The 27,747-nt window shown below is 33.3% G+C and overlaps 3 protein-coding genes and 2 pseudogenes across 4 annotated transcripts; 2 read left to right on the plus strand and 3 right to left on the minus strand.

The window, feature by feature from the left end:
- Window positions 1-852: 852 nt before the first annotated feature.
- Window positions 853-11,813, plus strand: LOC110659807 (protein DA1-related 2-like; annotated as a pseudogene).
- LOC131182371 (uncharacterized) lies at window positions 6,187-8,768 on the plus strand. The gene is made up of 4 exons (XM_058151786.1): window positions 6,187-6,991; window positions 7,085-7,897; window positions 7,989-8,107; window positions 8,207-8,768. Exons 1-4 carry the CDS (start codon window positions 6,202-6,204, stop codon window positions 8,651-8,653), a joined length of 2,169 nt encoding a protein of 722 aa, XP_058007769.1. The 5' UTR covers window positions 6,187-6,201; the 3' UTR covers window positions 8,654-8,768.
- Window positions 11,814-12,730: 917 nt separating the features above from the next.
- On the minus strand, window positions 12,731-18,527 carry LOC110659806 (uncharacterized). Of its 2 annotated transcripts, XM_021817854.2 has the most exons (7): window positions 18,000-18,520; window positions 16,410-16,586; window positions 16,146-16,295; window positions 15,705-15,806; window positions 15,541-15,611; window positions 15,371-15,438; window positions 12,731-13,513 (listed from the first exon to the last, which is right to left on the minus strand). In XM_021817854.2, exons 1-7 carry the CDS (start codon window positions 18,195-18,197, stop codon window positions 13,272-13,274), a joined length of 1,008 nt encoding a protein of 335 aa, XP_021673546.2. In that variant the 5' UTR covers window positions 18,198-18,520; the 3' UTR covers window positions 12,731-13,271. The 2 variants fall into 2 exon arrangements, with proteins under 2 accessions (XP_021673546.2, XP_021673547.2); XM_021817855.2 differs by lacking the exon at window positions 16,410-16,586 and having other exon boundaries at window positions 18,000-18,527.
- Window positions 18,528-20,582: 2,055 nt separating this feature from the next.
- LOC110659796 (BEL1-like homeodomain protein 9) lies at window positions 20,583-24,072 on the minus strand. The gene is made up of 4 exons (XM_021817841.2): window positions 23,374-24,072; window positions 21,471-21,826; window positions 21,331-21,391; window positions 20,583-21,154 (listed from the first exon to the last, which is right to left on the minus strand). The coding sequence occupies exons 1-4, from the start codon at window positions 23,899-23,901 to the stop codon at window positions 20,681-20,683; spliced, it is 1,419 nt and encodes a 472-aa protein (XP_021673533.2). The 5' UTR covers window positions 23,902-24,072; the 3' UTR covers window positions 20,583-20,680.
- Window positions 24,073-24,908: 836 nt separating this feature from the next.
- Window positions 24,909-26,535, minus strand: LOC110659791 (protein NRT1/ PTR FAMILY 5.7-like; annotated as a pseudogene).
- Window positions 26,536-27,747: the final 1,212 nt, after the last annotated feature.

Below are 27,747 nucleotides of genomic sequence, written 5' to 3' on the forward strand. Positions count from 1 at the left end.
ATAATGTAGTAATTGGGGTTATATTTAATTGATAAAATAGTCAATTTATTTAAATATTATACTTAAAAAGTAAATATAATTTGTATTTATTATATATAAAAACATTTCATTAAATATTTATACCCATTTTTGGTATAATTATTCAAACTTTAGATTTTAAAGCTTTAGAGAACATTTCATTAAATATTTATACCCATTTTTGGTATAATTATTCAAACTTTAGATTTTAAAGCTTTAGAGATTACTCCAATATCACTTTATTTGAGAATAAGTTTTATAAGATAATAAAAATATTTTAAAAATCATGAATTTATATTTTAAAGAATATGTGATTGTTTAACATAAGATTTTTTTTAGAAATTTCAAAACCTCTATTTCTGAATCTACAAAATCAATAACTTGAGAAGATTTTATATTTGAAACTTTCAAATAACTCCATTTTCTTTCAAAAAAAAAAAATTCAAAACTATAAAAAATCTTATTTAAAAAAATTTTATTTTAATATATCTTATTTTATTTTATCTCCATTTAAATAAAATATCAAATAATTAAATAACATTTTTAAATTATTTTTTACAACATTTAAAATAGTATTTTTCCAATTTTTTTTTTAATTTTTTAACTATAATCTCAAAGAAAGCCTTAATATCAAATGGGCCATGATTCAACTTTTTTTTGAAATTTAAAAACAAATTTAATTAATATATAAAGGTTGCAATATATTATTTTCCTAAAAAAATCCTTTATTTTATTTTCTTCATTCATCTTAATGATTATTATTATTATTAGGAAAAATTAGACAAAAAAATTAGACAAACTAGATGTACCTTGTGATTGACTTACACAGGGCCCACAAAAAGGCTTCTGAAATGGCAATTTTGTAATTTAAAAGAATGTTAAGGGCGTTTCAAACTCCTAAATTCCTTTCCCGGCAAAAAAGAAAAGAAAAATTCAAAGCAAATGGAAGAAAAGCAAAGAAAAAGCAAAGCCAAACAGAGCAGGGGAAAAAATTCCTCTCCAGCTCAAATCCACCCCATTCGTGCTCAAAAGACAGTCACACTCTCTCTTTCAATCTTTCCCTGTTTATTCTCCGCCGTCCACCGTCACTTCAACAATCTCCGCTTCAACAGATTCCCACATTTCATCTTTTCCCGATCTCCCTCAAAGCTCATTTCTTTTCTTTCCTTTCTCAAGCTAAGAATCTCTCTTTCTCTTTACTTCTTTTCTCTCTTGTAGATTCTTTTGTTTCCCTCTTACTAATTCCTCCCTTTTTAATCAAACATGTCCCTACTGCGTTGTTCCCTCCCTCTTGTTCTTCTTCTCTCTAACCACTTTTATTCGTTCTCTTCCTTTCTGTCATTTTCGTTTCCTTGCGTTTCCTTTGATTTCATCATATTTCGGCCGATTTTATACATACAAATATCTTTCTTTCCATTCCTATGGTTCCTCCATCTTCTTCTTCCTCGTCTTCAGGTGTCAATCATTTCTCTAATCCTTGCATTTATGGTACGATCATTATCTTTTCTTTGCATTTTTTTTTGTATTGTTTTCGCCTCCAACTTGTTTGATAATTTTTTTTTTCTAAAATGATTCGTTTGCTTGTTTACTGATTATTGCTACTATTTGTAATTGTGTGGGTCCGGTTGGGGGGGGGTTTGTATTGGAACTTTTACGTTAAGCAGGGGACTTTGTTTCTTCTTACGCAGAGAGAAAATCTCGGTTAATGAAATGGCTCAGTAAGATTTTCAAAAGTGGGTCTAGTCGAGGAGGTGGTGTTGGGGGTGGAGGCGGCCGTCACCGACAGTTTCGCGGGGAGGAAAACATGGCCAGCTGGCGGCCACCAGCTAGATCATTGGTAATTTTTTTTTAATTGTCATTTTCATTTATTCCATTGTAAGATTTAGTCATCATCATCATCTTAACATCTAACCATATATATACACATGTATGTATTCTTCTTGATCATGGTGATGTATTGATTTGGTATAAGCAACCAAAAAAGCATTAAAAAGTTAGTTTTGGATTGGTCTGCAACTTGCAAATTTGAATGGCAAATATGCTTTTAACTGTGCTTTAGAAATCTCAGTTGTTATTTGTTCTCTAATTTATTTTTTTTTTAATGCTACTAACATTTTAGTCCTTTTTGAATACCCTTTTTTTTGAAGGGCATGTTATGGTTGCATTGCCAAGCTAAGGCTTTTGCTTATAAGTTATTGCAACATAGGTTCTTTGCTGGACGTGATGCTTATTTATTTGTACCACCAAAATGTTTACTTAATGTGCAAGCCACTTGTCTTAGACAAGTCTCCCCTTTATTTTCAATATAGACACTTTAGGTTAACCGCGGGAAAAGTTAGATTATTTTACTGTCACCTCCACGTGCCAAGGAGCTTGGAAAACAGTTTGTGGCATTTCTAGACTAATTAATAAAGATCATTCTTTCTGTTGAAATCCTGTACCTTCGCTTGTCTTTTGCTTTAGTTGTGTGATTGGGGTTAGATTTTATCAATGTTGATGCTATTAATGAAGCCCTTTATGTCTTAATTTTAGCTGATACTCAATGACATTATTTCAGAACATGTCAGTGCATTTTGCAAAACAACTTTTAGATGACAGTGCTCTGCACATTGTGCTTAAACAATGAAAAGAAAATAAAATTGATTATTTTTGTAGCAATTAAAGGAGTATATGGCTTATTTATATATATCCCAGATGTTAATTCAACCATTCTTATCTTATTTGTGGGTGCTTTAGAGTGCCTGACTATGTTCACTCAATTGTTCCATATGCAAATAGAAGGGGAGAATTGTGAAAAAGGGGAAGTCTAATTCAAAAATGTCATACAGTGCACTACTGAAACTTCTACATATTGGTTGCTTAGAAATTCACAAAAAATAATTAGCTCCTCTATTGTAATCAGGATGAGCGCGCTAGAGCCGATAAGAAGAAAGAGGAAGCAGATCATGCTCTTGCACTTTCTCAAGCTGACGATTGGAAGAGACCAGGTTTTAAGTTTTTATACCTATCAGGCTCTGTTTATTTTAAGTTCACACTGTGTTGTCTTTGGGCTTGTGTTGAAAATTGTCCCTTTTCCAGGATATAGTTGCCAAACAGATAATGATGAAGCACTAGCTAGAGCGCTTCACAATAACCTTAATCCATTTGGATGTCCTCCTTATGCCCCTTCTTATGTCCTTCCACAATATTGCAACAGAGGTTATAGGTAAGAATTTAAATATGAATTTGGCAAAAACATTTTGGAATATATATCAAATTTAAGTTTTGTTAATTTGCCTTGTAGTTGAGTTGATAACCTAATTGGGTTGTTGGTCCAGTCAAGCTCCATTTATTTGTGTTTGTTAGCATGATTAATCATCCTTCAAAGTAATAATGAATGATAATGACTGAGTCAACTAATTATTTGCTAGTGCTATGTTTCTCGATCTAGGTCAAGGCTAATCCTCAAGTTACACATAGTAGATGTACAAACAAGTATTGAGCAAGGATATGGATTGGCTCAATATAAACACATCCTTTACATGATAAACATGATGGGATTGCAAGAGCAATAATCTGAATTAGCATGCAGTGTTCATTAGTAAATCCTTTCTCACCGTTTCACCAGCATGGAAGGTTGAGCTCAATGGAGTATTAGGAGATAGAAAGTGAAGGGCAGAAAGACATAGGATGACTTGGGTTTAAGTCATGACAAATCCATATGGCCAATCCAACTACTTTGGATGCAAACTTAGTTGAGACTAGTTGTTCTTGTTTCACTAGTTAACATTGTAAGAATTGTAATAAAGAATGTAGAACGTTTGACTCCTCCACTTGTTTCACTGGTTAGCACTGTAAGTTTGTAAGAATTGTGTAAATAAGGTGATGAAGCATTGTGCTACATTGACAAATATTTGTCTCTGAATTCAGATAAGAATTATCTGCACTGCTTGGGGTTCTTGTGATTCCCATTTTCAATAGGGTCCTGAATAATTTTATGTGCAATTCTTTTCCCTTGCTTATTTAAACAGGAAATTGCTAGTAAGTGGGAAAAATGAAGAAAAAGGAATCATCTGTCAATTTGAAAAATTTCAGTATTCTAATCTTGAGTTTTGATGGTTATGATTGCTTATGCCTGGAACTTTCAGATTATGTGGTGGCTGCAACCGTGACATTGGTTATGGCAAGTATTTGAGATGCAGGGTATTTTTTTTTCATCCGGAGTGCTTTCTTTGTTCTTCTTGTGGTTACCCAATTACTGAGAATGAGGTAGTTTGTTCCTCTTGGTCCACAAGTGTCCTAATTTCAATTTTGTTTTACCATATTGGTCACTACATCAACTGAGTAAATGTTTGAAAATTGCACATCAAAGTAAGCAAATCCAATAATGAAATTTAAACTTTTCTTTCATCTAGCTCTTAACTCAATTTGCTTTTTCTGTTGATCCAAGTTTTCTTTGTTAGGTAGCAATCCATATCACAGGTCTTGTTTCAAAGCGTTGACTCATCCCAAATGTGAAGTCTGCCTTCAATATGTATGAAAACAAATTATAGTTTGTTTATTTTTATTTTATTACTTGCAGTTGTTTGTTAATTGAGACAAAATGGTAGTTTTCCTATTCGTATGAAGCAGTGTTATCAAAGGCGAGCGAGGCGCCCAGGCGAGGCGAGGCGCCCCTCTGTCGCCTCGACTGGAACGCCTGGCTCGACTTGGAGGAGGCGACGCCTCCGGCCGGAGAGGCGAGAGGCGACGCCTCTTCACAGCAACGGTAAGTGTTTTGTTTTTTTTTTTTAAATTAAAAAATCAATAAACCTATGCTTACCTGATGCAGAGCAGAGACACTTTTCTCCTCAACCTCACGAACGCTTTTCTCCTCAACGGCTCAACCTCGACTTCAAGACGACAACAGGTACGCTCTCTCTCTCTCTCTCTCTCTCTCTCTCTCTCTCTTCTTCTTCTTCTTCTTCTTCTTCTTCTCCCGCTTCGATCTCTCTCTCTCTTACGTCCCTTTCTTTTTTTTTTTCTCCCTCTCCAGTCTCCACCTCTGTTTGATCTCTCTCTCAGATCTTTTTTTTTTTCTTTCCTGCAACGCTGCTTCGATCTCTCTCACGTCCCTTTTTTCTTTTTTTTTCTTTTTTTTTTTCTCTCCCTCTCCACTGTTGATCTCACGCTGCTCTGCTCTGTTGATTTCACGTCCCTTTCCTGCTGCTCTGTTTTTTTCTTTTTTTTTTTTCTCCTCTCCTTCTTTCAGCAGTCTCTTTTTTTTTTCCTTCTCCTCCTTTTAATTAATTAATTATTTATTTATTTGTTAATTTAATTATTTTATTTTTATTAATTAATTATTTAAATTTTATGGGTATTGGTAAATTGATTATTTTAATTTGTATTCTTATTTAATTAGTTGATTAATTAATATGGGTATTGTTGATTTGTTAGTATTTAGTTTAACTTTTATTTGTTATTCTTGTTAATTTGATTAGTTTTATTTTATACCTTGTTAATTAGATATTATTTATTAATTAATTATTTATTTTATATAGATATTATTAATTTATTGTTAATTTAATTTTTTATCTTCTTATTATTGTTAATTAATTGTTTAATTTATATGGGTATTGTTAATTTATTATTAATTAGTTTACCTTTTACTTGTTATTATTGTTAATTAGTTTTAATTTGATTAATTTTACTTTTTTCTTGTTAATTAGATATTAGATGTTTATTTTATATGGGTATTATTAATTTATTGTTAATTTGATTATTTTTCTTTTTGTTCTTAGTAAGTAATTGTGTAATTTATATGGACATTATTACTTTGTTGTTAATTAGTTTACTTTTTATTTCTTATTATTGTTAATTAGTTGTTAGATTAATTAGTTTTACTTTTGTCTTGTTAATTAGACATTAGTTGTTTATTTTATATGGTATTATTAATTTATTATTAATTTGATGATTTTACTTTTTGTTCTTATTAATTAATTGTTTAATTTATATAGGCATTGTTAATTTATGATTTTACTTTTTGTTCTTATTAATTAATTGTTTAATTTATATGGGCATTATTAATTTGTTGTTAATTAGTTTACTGTTTTACTTTTTACTTATTATTCTTGTTAATTACTTATTTAATTTATATTGGATATTGTTAATTTGTTGTTAATTAATTTATTTTTTGTTCTTGTTAATTTTTTTGTTAGATTATAAATGGGTGATAAGAATAATACATCTGGATCTTCTGCTAGAAAAAGAGAGCAAAAATTAATTATGAATATGGAAAGACTACCTGAATTTGATGATGTTGAAGTACTGGGATTAGATGAAAATGAGGAAGAGGAAGAGTTGATGCAAGAAATTGGCAGTGAAAGAAGAAGGCAAGTACTGGAAGTTACAGGTACTAGTGCTTTTAAAAAACCAAAAGTTTTACCACCACAAAGTAGTAGAGGGCCTATTGACTGTTATTTTTCCCCTAGACCTGCTGTTTTGGGAAAAAATATGAGGCAAACTACCATTGATGAAAATAGTCCAGCTAAAAAGGAGTTAAGGGAGCGTGCTTGTGTTGCCATAGCACGATGGATGTATGATGTGGGAATAGCTTTTAATGCTGTGAATTATGATAGCTTTGGGGAAATGATTCGAGCAATTGGAAATTATGGGAAAGAAATGAAACCTCCAAGTTTTCATGAGGTTAGAGTTCGGTTACTTAACAAAGAAGTGCAAATCATAAATGATCTTCTCGAGTCTCATAAAGAAGAATGGGAAAATTATGGATGTACATTGATGTGTGATGGATGGACGAATAGAAAAGGGAGAACCTTGATTAATTTCTTGATTAATAGTCCAAAGGGAAGTGTATTTATTAAATCAGTTGATGCAAGTGATGAATCAAAGACAGCGGCATTGTTGGCTAGTTTGATTGAGAAAGAATTGATGGAAATTGGTCCTGAAAAAGTAGTTCAAGTTGTTACAGATAATGCATCAAATAATGTTGCAGCAGGTAAAATTTTTATTTAATTTTTTATATTACTAAAAAAAATATCATTTTATTTTTATTATTAATGGAATGAATTTTTCTACTTGTTTATGACAGGGAGAATATTGGAAGCAAATTTTTCTCATCTATACTGGACTCCATGTGCAGCTCATTGTATAGATTTGATGTTGGAGGATATCTTTAAGATCCGTGTTTTCAAAGAAACATTCCGCAAAGCTGTTGAGCTTACTGGTTTCACATATGGCTCTTCAGGAGTTCTAAATATGTTGCGGAAGTTTACTAATGGAGTAGAATTGCTAAGGCCAGGGCAAACTAGATTTGCTACTGCTTTTATTACACTGGGAAGGATTCATCTTCAGAAAGCCAACATTAGAAAAATGTTTACTTCGGAAAGTTGGACAACTAGTAAATGGGCTAAAGAGGTGAAAGGCAAAAAGTGTGAAAGGACGGTTTTGAGTCCTGCCTTCTGGAATCATGTTGTTTATGCTCTTAAGGTTTCCGGTCCTCTTGTTCGTGTGCTTCGACTTGTTGATAATGAAAAAAAACCAGCTATGGGATATATTTATGAAGCCATGGATAGGGCTAAAGAAGCCATTGCCAACTCACTCAATGGCAATGAAGAGAAATACAAGAGCATTTTTGAGATTATTGATGCGAGATGGTCACTTCAATTGCATCGTCCTTTGCATGCTGCTGGATACTTTTTGAATCCTGAATTTTTTTATCCAAATAAGATGAGAATTGAATCTGATGAAGAGGTCAATACAGGATTGCTTTCATGCATTCATAAAATGGAAAAAAATTCAGCAAAAGTTGATATGATTCTTGATGAAATTGAGAAATACAAGGCAGCTGCAGGGACCTTTGGTTTTCCTTCAGCTATTAGAGGAAGAACAACCAAATCTCCAGGTTATTAATTTAATTCTTATTAATTTTTCATTTTGCTCATTTATTAATTTATATCATGAATTTAACAATCATTGGTTCTATATTTTAATAGCTGCTTGGTGGAAAACATATGGTTCTTCAACTCCAAACCTACAAAAGTTTGCTGTAAAGGTTCTGAGTCTCACATGTAGTGCAAGTGGTTGTGAAAGAAATTGGAGTGTATTTGAGCATGTAAGTAATATATATATATAAATTTCTTAATTTGTAATTTTATCTTGAGCCTTTTGAGTTTGAAGTTTAACTTATTTGTTACTGTAAAATAAATGACAGCTTCATAGTAAGAAAAGAAATCGGCTATTTCAAGAACGCTTGGACAATTTGGTATATGTGAAGTACAATAGAGCGTTGCTACGCCGACACACTTTTGGGGATATCACAACACCTATTGATTTGGCAAATATTGATGAGAGTAATGAATGGTTGCTTGGTGAATTAGAAAAAGGTGATGGGGATGATGATGATGATGATTCTCTTGTTTTCATGAATGACGTATTGACCTGGGGTGATGTTGGTAGAGCAGCTGGAGTTTCTGAATCTCGTTATGAATCGAGATCGGCTGCAAGATCAACACCACCAGTTGAAACTCCATCATTTCGAAGGCCTCGTGCAATGAGAGGTGCATCCTCTTCGCAAGTTGATGATGATGAAGAGGAGGAAGAATTTGTGATGGCCGTTGTTGAAAATGAAGATGATTTTGGAAATCTTGATGATGAGTAGTTTTAGTTATAAGTTTTTTATGTACTTATTGCATTTTGTTTATTATGACTTACAACTTATTTTTATGTATTAAAGTCTGAACTTCTATAATTTATATTTTCTATTATGTGACTTATGACTTATTTCTAATTTTTTATTTATTATGTATAATTTTATAGCGTCACTTTTATCATATACATCTGCTGAAAATTCAGGTATGAACTATTTCTTTTTTTAACATCTCTTATTATTATGTGTGTTTTTACTTATGCTATATATTTTAATTTTACAGTCTCATACTTTCATTTGTATCTTATACTTAAGCTGGAAATACAGGTATGCACTATTTTCAATTTCTCTTATTTTAGATATAAACATAGTGTAAATCATATTTTTTTTCTTTTTAATATGTTTTTTTACTTATCAACTATTTAAAAGTATATATATATATATATATATATATATATATATATATATATATATATATATATATATATATATATATATATAATTTAAACAATTAAGGTTATGGCGCATTGCTTCAAAAAGGCCCTCGCCTCGCCTCGCCTCGCCTCTCGCCTAAAGCCATAGAATACTCTATAGCCTTAGTGTCGCCTTTTGCCTTGATAACACTGATATGAAGTGTAAGAACTTCGTTTCTTAATATTTATTGCATGTAATCAGAAAAAGGACATTTTTACACACTGTTCTCAACATCAACGCTGAACCAGCTGAAATTTTGAATTAAGTTTCATTTATAAAATACATCAACGCTAGTTTAAAGAGTTTTTTCCTTTTTATTTGATAATAAAAATGATTACTCTTGATATCAGATATAAAATTTGCAATGTGTTGGAATTTGATGTAACAGTAATGGTTTTGTGATGTGATGACAGTATAATGTATATCATCTTAACCACTATGTTAAATAAACATATCAATTTATAGGTAAAAAGTAGGGGCATTACTTGTTCAACATGAAGCCACTATTTTAAACTGGATTCAAATACCACCATTATGCTTGGTCCAGGAGGTTATGCATGTTTTATGGCTTGGATATGGTCCATGTACATTATAAACAGCTTTATTAATATCATAGTTTTCACTTTCAAAACTTTTCAGATCCCAACAAATGAAGCTGGTTTGATTGAGTATAGATGCCATCCATTTTGGTCCCAGAAATACTGCCCATCACATGAACATGATAACACAGCTCGATGCTGCAGTTGTGAACGCGTGGAGGTATTTACCTAAGCTAGCGCAAAAAATTGTATGGTCCAATAGTCATCACTTTGTCAGGAAGAAATACAATGGGTAATGGTTATTGTTATTTTCTTTGTCTTTTCCATTTAATGCATCTTGAAGTCTTAGAATGCAAGATACTATACTTTGGAAGACAGACGAAGCTTATGCTTAGAATGCATGGAATCTGCTATTATGGACACTGGTGATTGCCAACCCTTTACCATGCCATCAGGGACCACTATGAAGGGATGAATGTGAAATTGGATCAGCAGATTCCTATGCTTCTGGTTGAAAGACAAGCACTCAATGAAGCTAGAGTTGGGGAGAAAAATGTAATATTTGATCTCCTGCTATATCATGTAGATTTGTGTATGAAATTGCCCTTATTCATTTGTGTTTCTTTCCAGGGTTATCATGACATGCCTGAGACAAGGGGTCTATGCCTTTCAGAAGAGCTGACTGTTACCAGTGTATGATACAAGACAACTATGCTATTAGTTTTTGTAATACTAACCTGGTGGTTTATGAGTGAGGAATTGAATTGATACTTTCTCTTTGATTATATCCAGATACAGAAGAGGCCAAGAATTGGTGGTAACCGACTAGTTGGAATTAGTACTCAACCACGAAAGCTGACTCGGAAAAGTTGTGAGGTTACGGCCATTCTTGTACTTTATGGTCTTCCAAGGTAATAGTCTGGGTGGTTTTCACTTCTCTTTATCAATTTGTTGATTGATTGGAGTCATGCATCTGGGTTTGCCAAAATTTCAATGAAGGGTCATGGGTTCCTCCTTCCTGTTTTAAAAAAAAAATCTATTCCTATTTTTAAGAGATTATGTAAATCTACCCAGTTTAATTGAACACACACATTATAGTCCAAAGTTGCTCAGTTTAAACATGACTGCAATCAGTGAAGTTATAAAAACAGAAGTTCCTATTTATTTGTCTGTTTATTATTTGGGGATTGGGGCCAAGTTTGTCAAAGCATTTCTGTATTAATACAAAGATTTCAACCAAAAAAAAAAAAAAGAAGAGCAAATGACTTGGAGCATGCATAATTAGATCAATCTTAACAGGAATATCAATAGAATCCATAGCATGCTATACTTTTACTCGTCCCAATTTATTAGCATCCTTGTTGAAGGCAGACTCATAATTTGATTTATCTTTTCATTGCTAAGATATCAACCAATTCTCTAACATGCTGAACTTTCTTTATGTTCCTGCTTTTGGAAAATCCCATTTATTGATTTTCTTGGTAGATGCAGACTACTAACAGGTGCTATTCTTGCCCATGAGTTGATGCATGCCTGGTTACGCCTTAAAGGTGGGTGGGATAGATGCCTATCTAATTGTTCTACCTGGAATTTTTTTTTAAATTACATGGTTTATTTTTTTCATTTCCTTTCTAATAATGTAGGTTACCGTAATCTTAATCTTGAGGTAGAGGAAGGTGTCTGTCAAGTGCTCTCATATATGTGGCTTGAATCAGAAGTATTTCCGTCTAAAGTCATGCCATCTACTTCAGTAGCTTCCTCTTCATCATCCTCTTCAAAAAAGGGAGGCAAGTCCAATGTTGAAAATAAACTGGCTGAGTTTTTCATGCATCAAATTGCCAATGATGCTTCACTATCACTAGCTTATGGGGGAGGATTCAGGACTGCTAAAGCTGCTGTCAATAAGTATGGTTTACGTTGCACTTTGGATCATATTAAGCTTACTGGGCATTTCCCATTGTAATACTAACAAAAGTTATATGTTGCTTCATGCCTTTATCTCTTCTTTGGTCTGATTTGATGTAGTATTTTGCCCTTGAGGAAGTTTGGACAGCTCTCCCTTAAATTTTCTTTGGGGTCCTATATGACACATGTCCAAAAATACTCTTCAAGTTTAATAATATGCATTGACTATGTCCTATTATTATTTAGTCATTAAATGATTCTTTCAGTTCTATTATGTTTTAGCTGCAATTGTCATGCTCTAGGCATACCCACTTGTTAATTATATTCATTTGGTAACAAAGCAGGGAGAGCAAAAAACATAACCGTTATGTGGTCGAGCAATTGTGAAACTATCAATTAAGGTGCATAACCTAATATGTTGCCAAACTGATCATGAACCATTAAAGCTTATGAAGCTAATTGAAAAAGATTTCATTTTTGTTCTTATTCTATGATTTTTACAGTGCTTTCATATTTGAGCAATACTGGCTTTGAATGGCTGATGTATTCAAGATAGATATAATTCAATTCAGTTAGATTACTTGTTATGTGCAGAATGGAAGATGTTATTGTCTCTCTCACTCCCCTTCCCTCTCTCTGCCTCTGCCAGGTAACTGCCAAGTCTGCCAAGATAAAATGTGCAGACTATTACATACAGCAAAGGAAAAAAAAAAAAAAAAAACTTTAAACTCTACATTATTTTATGCAGAGAAAAAAATCTGAAACCGAGAAAGTAACAGCTACAAAACTGAAGGCAGACTTGTGATAGCTATAATTTTATTCTTAGTTTAAGAGTTCATTGTACACAGGAAATGAGATTCGCCATGAAAGAGCCTATAACCCATGTGCGAGCAGCAATTCAACACCAAACTCACATTGTTATGAAAAACAATCCCACAAAAATAAAGAACACAATTTATAGTGGCTCGATAAAAGTTTTACTCCAAAAACAATCAAGTAAAAAATAATTACAAACACTAATTTTCTCAATAATTACTATTACAATTCAAGGCTGCAAATTTTGGTGGAACCAATCAACAAAATTTATTCTCTTCACCATCATCATGACAAGATAAGGTCAGAACAAATCACTGTAATGCTGTCAGCAAGGTAAGTGTGAGACAATGCCAAAGGCTATTAACAGTATTGCACTTTTATAAGATCAAGAATAAAAATTCTCCTTACAATTACAAATGCTTGAACAAATACAATGGAAATGCATAAAAAAAGAAATTGGCTTTTAGGGACTTGAAGGTATTTTTTGGACGACAAAACAAAGTTTGTAGATAAGAGGCATAAGCTGCATCAGCAGATTGATTCTGAATTGTATTGTCACATAGTTTCACAAGCTGATGGTGATGAAACTACAAATGTCGACAATCCAGTGTCAGTTGGATGTCCCAGTTCTAGATGAGGGTGATAAGAAACTGGACTACTGAAAAAGTATCACCAATGGTATTAATTTCTGTGAATTGTTAGGACAAACTGTTAAGAATACACTTGAAATATGATTGAGCTTTGACCTATCTACACTTAAAAATATAATTCTCACAGTAGCATAACAAAATTATGCACCATGAGAAAACCAATGGAGCACAACCGAAAATGCTGTTGCATAACAGTGCATTGATTGTTTCGTTTGTGCATCAGCCTCCGAAAAATGCTCACAGCAACTATAATTTGGCAGTAACATCTGCTAACAGCAATTTCAAAGTCTCATAGGTCATAAAACAAATGCCAACACCAGGTATGACTTTGTAGTATTCAGGCATAATGCCTCTATATAGACCCCAAAAGCCTTCGGTCTGGATTATATGCTTGAATGTACCAAAAAGACCTGTTGTGTAAACACGGGCCCGGCCACCTGCCCCTTCCAATTGCTTCCGTCGTCTCACAAGATCAAGAGGAAATGTTGCTGCGGAGTTAAACAGAATGCATTATTCTTGAGCAATGTAACTCTTTTTAACTGGACCAGATTTGTGAAGATAATAAAAATTATGCAGGTCTCAAATGTTCATATATATATATATATATATATATATATATATATATATATATATATAGTGCACATTAAACATTGGCAAAGTCACAGGAATAATAATCTCAAAAGCCAATGAATTACTTAAAAAAAGAAAATCCACATTGGGTATTATGAAGTTCTATTCCATTACCACTTATCGGATACTGCCATAACAGAGGCTACCTTGCGCTTGCATGCAAAAGAAAATTTACCAATGCAGCTATCATAGACAATTATAAGTGATATTAATATCAAACAAAAGGAACATACCAAGTTCTAGCTCACCAAGAGAATTTGGACTTATAGCTGCTTCCAGTACAGTTCTGCTTATCCTTAGGGTCAAATACTTTTTGACATGAGCAATAAACATAAGAGGAAAGTACAAAAAAGTATCCCAAGGTTTCGCACTCTAACATTTAGGGACTTGTGATTCAATTTTTGACAAAATAATATCCTAAGCTTTACTTTGCTGATACTTAGAAGACAAATGCACTAATGCCATTAATTTTAATGACATGGCAGTGCAAGTTTAATAAAACAATATTTTTTTTTTAAAATGTTTCAGGTCCCGCAAATAATATGAAATTAAAAAACATTTGAGTTAGTAATTTTTTACTGAAAAAAATATTTTATTTTACTTACTATACATTGCCATGTTAGCAAAATTAACGACATCTGATGGAGTAAAGCTCATGGTATCATTTTGTCAAAAATTGAACCATAGATCCCTAAGTGTCAAAGCCCAAAAACCTCAAGGTACTTTTTTTGTATTTTTCCCTAAACACAATCGATTAACTACAAAGTTTATACAAAAAACTATGGGTCATAATTAATCTTTGTGCATGCATTTGCATCAGCTCACTTTGAATTAACCTTTTTTTTTAGTACAAACCAGTGGGCAGCACCTTTGACAACTGCATCACCAGGATTCCACATCCTAATTTAATGCAATTGGCAAGGAAACCTAATTGAGAAGCATACCTCAAAGAGGACACCTCTCACATTTGATTACTGAGAGAACAGTACTAGTTCACCTGAGAATAGTGCCACCTATTATAGAATCAACTGCAATGCTTGGGGAGACAAGTTCCACAACAAATGTTGGAGAAATGAAGTTAATGCAGTTGAGATTCTTAAATAGAAAGTAAAGTTAGATGGAAGGCAATAAAATGGTTTTTTTTTTTTCTTCCTCGACTTCCTTACTAAATTATCAAATGCAAGATATAAATAACTCCTGTCGGGTCTCTGGCTCTAGGGGTCAGTCTGGTTAGATACTTAATGCAGAGCCTGCACCACACCTTGCTTCTCTGCATCAAAAGCATAATAAACAGCTACAACAATTAACTTCTTTGATTACATATTGACATCATTTAATCAGATAAAGAGTAGTCCAATGAAAAGTTTACCAAACATACAGTCAGTTAATTTCTGTGACAAGTGAAAAAAATACTTTAACCTTTACATCGCCTGTTCCTCTGTCTTATGGTAAACATAGGGAGCAGACATGACATGAAAAGGGCTACTATTCAAAGAAAATATGCAGCGAAAAGATTATTCAAGGAATATGTGCAATCATTTTGCAGAAAATTACACACAAAACATTAATCATGGTTGACAGACTTGAACTGTGGACACTTAGCTGAGATGAACTTTCAAGAGCAAAGACCATGCTTTGTTTGAATAACAAAACACTAGTATATCTCAGTTAAAATGTGCAAGAAGCCTTTCACTTAAATTTTTCAGGTTAATCACCTGTTGAGGATGCAATTCCCGATAGACTGCCACAAGCCAAACTCACTGCGACAGTAGGATCATGGGGCCTGAAACAAAGTAGACAATTGTAAAAGATTACAACAGAAAATAGGTTTAGTGGAATAGTCTTATAGCAACCATAGTATTACTGAGCCAACTAGGATGGTTACCTGTGTGATTGCCAAAAAGATCGTAACGTCTCATACACTGAAAAGCTGATAGCTATACTGGGCCCAACACCCTGCATTAGTATTAAATTAATATATATAAAAAATAATGGGACTTGTGACATTTGTCTAGAGTAAATGTTATGAACATAACCACAGAATGATACCAAAAGTGTTGTTCCCAGTCCCTTGTAGAGTCCCAAAACACCCTCCTCTCTGATAATTGTTCGTAATGCATACAATATACCTCTGTAATAGATAATATTTGTCTGCAGATTTAGAATAAAATGAATTAATAAACAAGCAAAATGAACACATGGAAATATAACTACTACTTCAAAAGCAAATAATAGGCTAACATTTCTTCACTCCTTTCTAAAATAAATTTTGAATTACAATTTGGGAAATGATAGCAGTGTTGTCTATCTCAAATATATATATATATATATATATATATATATATATATATATATATGTAAAGAGCAGTGTTCATGTCCCTGAATATGCCAATCATGTTGACAAACCACACTAGAAGCAGGAAAAGATAAGGAAGCTAAAAAACACAATTATGAGCCACATCTCTAAAGGCTATACAAATCTCATCTTACCTGAGCTGCAAGGCGTGTTCTTACAAGATCCAATGGATATGTAACAGATGCTGCTGTTATTCCAGCCATACCACCGCCTACAAAAGGAACAAAGACATCTCCACCCACATTTTTCCTGTGGCTTTCTAGTCCAGGTATCATATGTAGCAACTGCAACAAAAAATCGCTTTATCAAAGTTTGAGCTACAAGGAGTAAATCTTAGATTCTGCACTAACAATGCAATCAAACCATGTTTCAATAACCATTCATGCAAGTTTAGAAACCTTTTTATAGTGTTCGTATGAATAAAAATTGACAGATGAGTAAGGCAACCGATGAGCAATTGTGACAAGATTCCCCTTCCAGAAAGCTCTAAATCCTTCCTCCCTAAATATTCGAGATGCCTCATGCCATATGCTAGCCTTTCTCAATGTTGCAACATCAGAGTGCATACCTTGCACCTACAAATATAAGGTCATTAAAACAATGGTGCTCAATTTACACAATCGGTGTTCAAAAACCCATATTGAACAGCTAAGGTTAGAATAACAAAAGATTCCAAAGCGTTCATTTGTTGAGCCAGCATGGCACCTTAAATAACTAAACCAACCACAAATTTTATGATAAACATAAAAAATGAAAGATTAGGCATGTGTCTATAGCTATCAGCAGCAAAAGAAAGCCCTATGCAGGTCTCAGCTCATCCATGGCCAAAAATTATTACAACCATGTCTTAGGAAATTAGCACATGCAAAACAATGAAGAAAGAAAGCTAAAATGCGTACAATATGAATCCACACCAAAGCATGCAACCATATTATAAAGTATCTCCTCAAGTAAGCATAAAATGAGAGTCATACTTCTCTATAAGAAGGATCCAGCAACTAAATGAACTGTAAGTCACATGACTGGTCATTGATGTTTACACATGAATAATACTACGAGAGGAAGAAAGGGATTCTCCAAATATAAAGGAGGTCAGCCATGAAAAATATTTTTTGGTTCGTGTCTATGAGCAAGTCTTTGTAACATGAAAACATAATTTAAAAATATGAAAAACATAATTTAAAAATATGAAAAACATAATTTAAAAGTTTTCCATAATAAGTCCTGGAACTTATTTTATAAAATATTTAAAAAAATCACCATTTTTACCCATGTCTTAAAATTCCCCAAATCCAAGCATCAAGTTAGAATTGCAAGGTTGACAAAGATGAGCTCCAGATATACCCTCTACAGCCTTGACATTGAAAATCTCAACCTCTAGAACCTGTTTAGTCCATACCAACATTTTTGAATAAAGAGGAGCTGTTTAGCAACAAGCTAATAGCTAATAATTGCTCATTACAACTAGTAACAAAAGTTGCCAAATCAAGTCATTAACTACTTATTCACTCAAGTCAGACCATCCTGTAACATTCTTCACTTTTTCATTTGAGTTGGCATTCGAAACTCCATTGATGGCATACTCCTCCAGGTTATCCATTGAAGCTCACATATTGTTTCCATTCCCACACGTTACCCCACGTATTCTTATTGTTTTAACACTTTGTTGCTTATCCACCGGATCCTTTGAATAACTGTCCATGGTGGCATTCAAATAAGCTCCTACCCACCAAGGAAAAAAAGAAGGCAACTTTACACCTCAAAACATGGCAAGTTAAAAACATATATATATATATATATATATATATATATATATATATATATAGATTTTTGTAGAAATTAAACCAGAACAAAAGCCCAAATTAAAAAACCTGGAACTCAGGTAAATGACACAAAATCCATGAATCAATCCTAAAAATGGCTAACAAAAAGAAACTGCCACCAATAGAATGATAAAAGAGGGAAAAAGAAAAAGCAAAAGGGAAAACCTGAAAGAGTATAGTGAGGCGAGCAAGGGGTGCAGTGCAAGTCTTGCTAAGAGCACCCGCCATGCCACCGGCCATAAGCTGCGAAACTGTTCCGATCTGGGATTGCTGCTGTTGCACTGGCTTTTGCTGTTTCTTCTGCGAATTGAAAGCCCTCGTCCCTCCCTCTACCACCACTCCAACTCTTGCCTCTGTCTGCATCTCTCCTTCCCTCTCTTTACCTTTGCGTTTCCTCTTCAGAAAAGGGTCTCCATAAAAACCCTCTTATATTAAAAAAAACAAAAATGAAAAAAAAAACCAGACTTTGTTTCACCCATTCGTGAACTAATAGAAACCCACAAAAAAATTTCTTCGAATCCTTATTCTGCTTTTGATTTCTAGCTCCGTGTGATCTCTGCTTATGGCGAAAGCAAAGTAACAAACAAGAAGAAGCAACAAAGCACAGATACTGCGTCGTTTTACTGTAACGTAACCCTGGGACCTAGAGATTCGTCGTTTGGTGCTTGGGTCGGTTTTGGACTTTTATGCTATCTGCTGTCAGTTTATGATATGCAAAACAGCATCAGCCGCTGATATGTTATATAATAGAAAGATATTATTGACTTTGACATAAGGGTAAGCGATCTTAACGGTTGAAATTAATTCCATGTGTAGGCAGGAAAATAGGGGAGTGTTTGGAAGGCCGAATAAGTAGAAGTTCGGTTTGGAATATTCTATGTAAGTTGGACTTCCAATGACGTGCTTTGGTTTGACAGATGTCCGATGCGATGGTTTAAAAGCCGCTGCTTTTGCAAGTCGGTTAATCCTTTTAACTCCACTTGCTGATTGCCACGTGTGACCTCTCTTCCTCTCCCATGCTCGGAATCCATTCCCTTACGCCCTCTTTGGGTGGCGTGAGAAAAAGATAAATACGAGTAATGAAAAGTAAGTAATTATTATTTTATGTTTTAAAGAGGTGAATTAATAAAAAATAAGAGTATATAAGAATAAGATTTATTTTTTTTATTTTTTAAATTTTAATTCTTTTTTATACTCTAAATTGATATGCAAGTAAAGAGAGATGAGAGTAAAAAATTATTATTTTTTTAAATTTTTTTATTGTATTTTTAATTTTTTATTAAAAATTTAATTATATCTATTAAAAATAAATCTAGGATATCATTATAAATAAATGTCTTCTCCCTCAAGTGATCATACATAGTTTCTCTACTTTCAATCATTTATTTTTAAATAATTTGTTGTAATTATTGTACTTCTTAATAGTTTGCTTTAATAATTATACTTCAATTATTATTTTTTTTTCTAAATAATTTATTTTTTATTCAATCTTTGTTAGATTTACACATTATTATTTGGATATATTAATTTTATGATTTATTTATAGTAGATATTATTATTTATAAATTTAAAATCTATCATAATGAATTTACCATTTAATAAATTATTTAATAAAAAATTATATTTTTGTACTTCTAATAATTATTTATCCTTCTTTTACCTCTTTCTAAACATGAAGAATATACATTAACTTTCCTTACATTTCCATTAACCCTCTTCACCCTTTCCCTTCCTTATACTTTTATTAATTACCTTCCCTCACCCTATCTAAACAGAGCCAGAGATCCGATCATTCTACTAAAGAATTCTTTCATGATACTTAGTAAATTTACATTCAGTTAGTCATCTAGAGATCAAGTCTTAGTAATCTATTTGAATAGGCTTTTGTTAGGTTTTTGTGGGATGCACTACACGTTGTAGTCGGCTCTCGTGCTGCATGTTGTGAAACTTTTAAAGTATTGTCAACTGGCAATTTCAAAGGTTGGCACCGATTTGATCACTTTTGTCTAACCCATTTGTTCGACATTGATCCTAATCTCTATTTATTTTCTAGTGTTCATTGCATTTTCTCTGTCTTTCATCTGGGTTTGAAAGTATTGAATAGAGAAGTCATTTGAGTTGAGTAGGTGCTTATGCACTCCCTCTAATATTGATTTTTTCTCCTTCTATGTTAAAGTCTCTAATTGTCTTGTAGATTTCTCTTTGAAGGCCAGTGAAGCATTGCGGGTGATGGAATCGACGTCGGCTGCTGATGAAAATGGTCTTCGGTTCATATACCCGTTTAGTCTAAGGATCCATGTTCCTTAGGATCATATACCCTTTTGTTGACGAGGATGATGGAGGAGTAAATAAAAGTAAAAAGAGACAAGTAACTATTTTATCTCTGCTTTAAAAGAGGTGAGATAATAAAAAATAAGATTAAGTAAGAGTAAACTTTGAGGGTGAAAGTTGTGAATATTTCTATTTATACATAAATTACCTCTCATTATCTTTCTATTAATTCACCCCTTCTCAAACATGAAATTTTTTTTTTATTATAACTCTTTTTACCTTTCTCTTTTCTTACTCTTTATTACCCTTCCATTACTTATACTTTCCTTCCATGAGATTTTAGCTTTTATTTCTGAGTTGAGTTAATACTTTATGTAACATTGTATCTTTCAATGGGTTCAGGCTTTGTAACCCTTATTTCATCAATGAAATATCCAAAATATCCTTTCTGCCCAAAAAAAAGATAAAATAAAAAGATTGCCAAATTGAAGTTGCATTAAAATCTAAAAATTGTTCTATAATTGAAGCACAACAAATCAAACTACAGCCGGCAAATTTTGTGGAACCTTCCCCCTCTACTGGTTCCCAAAATGCTGGTTTTGTGCTTGAAAACTTGCAGCCGATGCTGAATCCATCATACTAATCATTTCCAAGTTGACATGGTGAGCTATGTTCATGGGAAGTGGCCGCGACAAATCAATCCCAATGTTCTGATGAAGTCCTAATGCCAAAGAAACTCCATTGCTTCCACTGATAGCAGTTTGGTAATGGCTTGAAGAATTGTTAAAAGATGCATGCTTCTGTTCTTGTCTCTGCATAGATATATCAGCTAATTCATTTCTAGAACGTTTCGTTTGGATATGAATATTCTCAGCGTTCTGAGGCTGAGCGGTTTGGGACAGTTTCTCCACAGGGAAATCAGGCAGTAAACAGGTATTGTGGTTAGCTGCTTCTAATGGTACTTGAGCTTGCTGAGATGCAAGCTTGTATACTTCTTCCACCATTGGTTTCCAAAGTCTAACTCTTGCATTGATAAACCAATTAGAAACCTGCAGAACAAGAGTTTTCACAGAAATGCTATTAAATCACCAAGAAATTTTAGCCTTTCAGGTTGATTCTTGCTGCAATTGAAGCAAGTAGGTATGTCCACCTATACCATTCAAGTTAGAGGAAACACTGAAGTTAATGGTAAACAATGGAAAGCAAATTTGAAGGGAGAAAATACCTGAGTCCTTGATAGACCTGTTTGTTGAGCTAGAATTTGCTTTTCTGAGTCACTAGGATAGCTGCAATACATGAACACAGTAGCATTAAATCAATTTCTTTTAACCCCAAACAATATTCTATATGTTTTGATTCACTTACGGATGCAGGAAGTGTTCGAATAACCATGTCTTAAGGACAGCTACTGCATGATCTGGTAGTCCTCTTTGAGATCTCCAAACAGGATGTTGAAGAAAACTGATGTTGAGACTTGGATTTTGGTTTTGCTCATCCGCTGCCAAAAATCTTGGAATTCTTTCACCACGACCATCATCAGAAGTTTTGCCTGTGAAGTGAATTTGGTCCAGAAGTGCATTCTTCAAGCAAGTGAAATGCTTTGAAACAGTTTTGATAGCATAACAAATGTAAGGAGCTGCATTTCCAAGGCCAGCAACAGTTTCAAATGAAGCAACAGCTGATTGCATTTGCTGGCAATAGAGCTTGTATCTTCTGTACACCTGAAACACATGACCAAACAACAGATTGTGATCAGTTTCAAATCTGAAATTCATAATAGTACAATTCCTCAATTTGTGGTATATCAAGGGGTTATGCTCGTGTAAAGACGAGATCTCTTAATAAAAATTTATCAGCAAATAAACAATATTTGATTAATCAATTTATGTTCAATAATACAATTTTGACTGGCACAGTAAGGTAAACATGCAACAGATTCAGTTCAGTTAAAGAAGCAGTATGAAAGCAGGACTGAAAATTTAAAGAAAACTAAATCAAACAAAACAGAACAAGGAACAGTAGATTGATTCAATATATGACAAGACAAGTCATCTTTTAGCAATGTCTACTAAAATTACTCAAATATCTTGTCCCAATACACTGTTGCACTGACACTAACAATCAAATCACCAGTTCTCATTAACTCAATTGGAAGAAATACTAACATCAAAGATTCACAAGCTTCCATGATCTTTTATCATCTTTTCTTTATGTTAATCTTAGACTGTTCCATGCATAGTGTTTCATTGGCAGTGCATGTGTGTAGCTTTTTCCTGTACATGTTAAGAAAAAGAATTTGAATTACGGTAGCCTATGAACAAAGTTTCACATGCCTCATGCACAAGAAAAATTCCTAAAGAAATTTACAAAATTCAGGAGCCAAAAATAATTTATTTTCAATTATATATTATTGATTTCATGAACTTTCCAATTTAAAGTAATTAATGAGAAATTTATTGACACCATTTAAAAAATAAAAATGTGAATCACTTAATAACCAATATTCGAAAAATTATGAATTTGAAAAATATTTTTTTCTTATTTTCTTTAGTTCAATAATTTTGACAATAAAAAAGTAATGCAATTTTTATTTTTTAAATTATTGTTATATTATTAAATTGAAGTTTTTTTTTTTAAATTAATAGGTTAACACACAATTAAAAAAAAGTGCTCAATCCATTTTTTACTAAAAATATAGGTTCCTAATCGATACCGCCATGATATTATTTGGTTTTTTTTTTTTTTTTTTGGTTTTTCTGAGAAGGCCATGACATCCTTTGTTACTGTTGTTTCATAATTCATTGAAGCTCTAATAGACAGCCAAGAAATTACACAATTAGTTTGAGTCAAAGGATTGGAAGAAAAGGAAGCATCAAGTAAACACCTATGGTGAACTGCTGTGTTCCTTATCAAACTGTTGCACTAAATAAATTTCAAGGAAAAAGAAAATTATTTTGTTGTTTTTTATTTAAAGAAAAGTTTTGAATCAACACCCTTCTTTAACAATCATGTTTGATAGGTAGGAGAATTGATGAAAGCATGCATGATTTCATTGATGACAATCTAAATCTCTAAAGTAACACACAACCTTCTTTATTTTAATGAAAAGTTTGGATTATTGAGATAATATATTTTTTGCATCCATCTTTTTGAATTTCGGATTTTGAAATGAAGTACTGAAAAATTAAAATCTCGTTGAAGCAGTTGCAAAAAATTGAGAAAGTAAAAGTTATTAAATTCTCTTAAACACAATGAGGAAGAAACATACCTCATCTAGCATCAACATCAACTTTGAATTCTTCCATCGATGCTCTACTTGATCACTAAAAGGAACACTTTCTCTCATAATACCTTCGCTTTCGTTCAAGAAATCCAAAGAGAGGTTCAGAACTTCATAATTTACAGTACCAAAAAGATCGTCCAAAATCTGTTGTGCAGGTTTCAAGAACCTTGAACCTTTCAAGATTGATGCATAGCCTGTAAATGGGCCAAGAGGGAATGAACTTCTGATTTCACCATTATGCTTCAAGAAATCTCCAAAAACTGAAACAGCATTACATCTTTGGCTGTCGAGTTGAAATGACAGAGACAAAGATAAACCTTGATGGCTAGTTAAGGGGTGGTAGCTCATCAATTGATCATCTTTAGGGTTTTGAATGGAAGAAAAAGGAGGAGATGGAGAAGGGCTCATGAGGGTTGGTGGGTTTTGCTGTTCTTGGCTGGTTTGAGTAGTGAAGCGAAGCTTGTTTCTTCTGTTTTGCTGTGGGATATGAGAGGGTTCAAAGTTTTGTGCCATGAATGGAAAGCTTTTCGGGTTTGAGTTGAGAGAAGGAACTGAAAGAGAAGAGAAGTGATGATGATTGATGAAGGACACAGGGTTATGATATAATGATTAAAATTTTTCTGTGAGTTGCAGAGAGTGTGGTTGCTGTGCGTTAGCAGACAGGCCAGAGGGGTCTTGACGTAAAGTATGGGAGAAGAAGCTTTTTCTAAGTAAATTTTTTTTTTTGGTAAACAAAGGCTCCTTTGAATCAAATATTTCAAGAAAAAATAATTTATATATAAAAATATTTTTTTTAAAAAAATTATTTTTTATAAAAAATTTTTCGATTATTTATGGGGAAAATGAACCATCGATGAAGTAACAGTTTTATTAAATTCTTAAAAAAATAATATTTTTATTTAATATCTTAATGAAAAAATTCAATCAGTCAAGTTATTGGTTAATTAATTGAAATTAGAAGGAAAAAAAATGTCAATTTAATACTAATCTTCCTAAATTGGCTTTTGCCAATATTATTAGTTGAGGCATCTGGATAATAAAATTCAAGGATATCATAGATGGTTTTGAGTAAAATAAATGAATTTTCTTTAAAATTAGAGAACATTTTAAAGAAAATTTGTTAAATTGCATATATAATAAATTTATATTTTAAATTTTATTAGTCAAAGTTAGAATAATTTGTTGAACATTTTTAAAATATATTAGCTATTTATAAAAATAATTATAAATAACTCCTCCATAGTTATGCTGGCTATTTGCATAATATTACATAACTTTAAAAGTCTTATCAAATTAAAAAAAAAAAAACAGTTGAATAATCTTTTTGAAGACATTTTAATTTTTATTATTGAATGTTAATTGAAGAATTCAATTTTTTTTAATTTTTAAAAATTTATTTTTAAAAAAATAAAATACGATTGTGTGGAGAATTAAATTAAATTAAATTAAATTAAATTAAATTATTTTCTTAAGCCTCTTATTTATTAATATTTATCACACTTCTACAACTGGATAAATTTTCAAGGCATCAACTCCACAACCATATCATCCTTAGAGCAATCAGCCGCTACCAATTTTTCCTGCACATTTTTGTAAGTATACCTCCAAGCCAAGAACACAAACACACATAAATTCAACATATTAATGGCTGCCACAAGCCAGTAAAAATTGTCTAAACGACTGGAATTCAAGTCCTTGCCAATCCAGCTCTTGCCATCTTTATCTGTAAAATGATTCACCAAGATTATAAGAAAGCTACATAAGAAGTGTCCGATTCCAAGCACACTAAGGTACAAAGCTATGCCCAAATTTCTCATTGAATCAAGAACTTGGTCATAAAAATATTCTTGCATGCCAGCCAAACTGAACCCATCTGCCATGCCAAGAATCAAGTACTGCGGTGCTAGCCCGAGCACGCTCATTGGCAGATTCATTTTTTTCCCTGATTCTTGCAGCATATATTGATCTCCTCTTTGGCAACTCTCAGCCTCTTCCTTTCAACTATGGCAGCCACAGACAGACCTATAACACCAAAAATCATGCCAATACCTATCCTTTTTAGGATACTAGTACCTCTTTCATTGCCAGTAATTCTCCTAAATGCTGGAACAAGAATTTTATCTTAAATGGTCACAGGAGTATCAATCCACGGCAATAAGAGTAGCGACAGAGGCTGGTGGGATATGGCAATTGTGAACAATCTTTCTGTTCAGTGTAGCTCCTTGCTTGACAAAGAATGTTGAAGGTTGTGCCACATTTAATCCAAACACTACACAAGTTAAGCATATAGGAATCAGGTTTAGGACAAGCTTCATCTCCTCCACTCTTGTCACTGTTGCTAGTCTCCAGGGGCTATTATTCGCCTGATCAATTGACATTTGCACCTTGTCTTCAATTATTGCAGCTTTGTCTAGAAACCTGTCAACAAATTAAGATTCTAATCAGTGATCAGTGAAATTCTTGTCTCTTTGAAATAAAATTCTAATACCCACTTATCAATTAGGCTAATCTAACTTATAGGTTGAATGGTTATCTAAAGCTAACAGAAATCACAGGTCACAGCCACAATGAAAATTGGAGAAAAGTTACTCACCTGAGCCTATTAGTATAACCTAAAAGCCTGCCTTGGGTCTTCAATATCACGGGAACTTCATACAAAAGGGCAGGATTGGAAGGATAAGGTAATTTTGTCTTCCTTGAAGCAGCAACCAAAACCTGGAACAAGGGTGTGAAAGTGCTGCCTTCTGGCAACCGATATCGGTACGAAGGCCAACCCAGATACAATGTTACAATACAAATAGCCGTGACAATGGCAAGAATAAGGAATGCGGCACCCCAGCTCACGTTGTCTTCAGCATAAACTATAACTGTAACACCAAGAATTAGGCCGCAAGCAGTTGCCACGTTCCACCAGTTGAAGTAGGACATCTTCTTCTTCCTTTCCTCCGAATGACCACCGTCGAATTGATCTGCTTCAAAGCTCTCAAGGCATGGCTTGTATCCTCCAGTTCCAAGAGCGAGACAATATATAGCAAGGAAAAACACCACTTCGTGAATCTTTCTTGGATTCTGACATTTGGCTGAATTGCATGGCCTCAGACTTGGAAGGAACTGTGACATTGTCAAGGGGCTTAGACCCTGTAATTTAATTTGGCAGTGAAAGAACAGTTAATGAAGCCATTTGTAATCATTTTCCTTCTTATGAGGCAGGATATCAGGATCATAGCAAATCTGCCAGTATAGGCATCAGCTAAGAAAGCTCCAAAAAGAGGCATAATTGTTGTGACTCCTCCCCAGTAATTCACATTCTTTGCCGCTGTTTCGAGTTCTTGATGGATCACCTTAGTCAGATAAGAAATGAGATTTGAAGATATTCCAAGGTAGCTGAGCCTCTCCCAAAATTCAATCACTGCACACAAAAATATTAAAGATGAACTTTGAATTTATTCCCCTGTGCACAGGAGAGGAGAGGCTGGTTCTTCCATGTAGTTTTTTAGCTTTTCTTAAATCACTATTCGAATACATTCTTTTTTTTTTTTTAATTTAATTTTTTTTATTTCATTTTAATTAGGACCTTAGAAACTATTCAAATATCACTAAATTAAACTCATTAAAATTTTTTTTTTAACTAAACACTAAGTTAAAAGTGTATACATTTAACAAGATTGAACTTACTAATGATAAGGAGAGAGGCTTTCCATGCGCCAGTTGATCTTCGAAGAGGTGTCCTTCCTTTATAATACACTGATGAATGATGAACCTGTCAGGACCCAACCTATGGGCCGGACCGGCACTAGGACCTGGGCCAACCTACAGCCCCCGAGACCCGTAGTAAGCCTTAACTATTCATTTACCCAACTCTAAGGCCCATTTGGGCCTAATATCAAGAAAACAAACGGACAGAGTCCGGCCATAAAATGGACTTTCCAACAGGGAGTTTTCGACTCACCCGACCTGTAAACATAATAAATACTCAATTGGGGAGCTCAGCTCACCCTCCACATACTCATATCCTCATAAAAATAAATGGGAGCTCAGCTCCCTCATCCAATCCATCAAACATGCATATCATTATACGTTCTGTGTCCAACATGATAATAATATTACAGACCATAATCAAATAAATACTTCTAACACATGCGGAAATTCTAGGAGTAAATAAAATTACACAAATATCGATAAACAACCTGCGAAGGAGAAAAGCAGGTTAACCAAAATAAAATCCTCCTGTAGCCTGAAAAAAATATTGAACAGGAGTGAGCGTTCGACTCAGAGAGTAAAATATCAATTTTAACCATAATCTCTATAACTATCTAAAACTAATGCACCCTGTAGAGTGAAATGCAACATCAATAACAT

This window comes from Hevea brasiliensis, chromosome 8 (genome assembly GCF_030052815.1).
Source record: "Hevea brasiliensis isolate MT/VB/25A 57/8 chromosome 8, ASM3005281v1, whole genome shotgun sequence".
In the NCBI taxonomy this organism is placed as follows: Eukaryota; Viridiplantae; Streptophyta; class Magnoliopsida; order Malpighiales; family Euphorbiaceae; genus Hevea; species Hevea brasiliensis.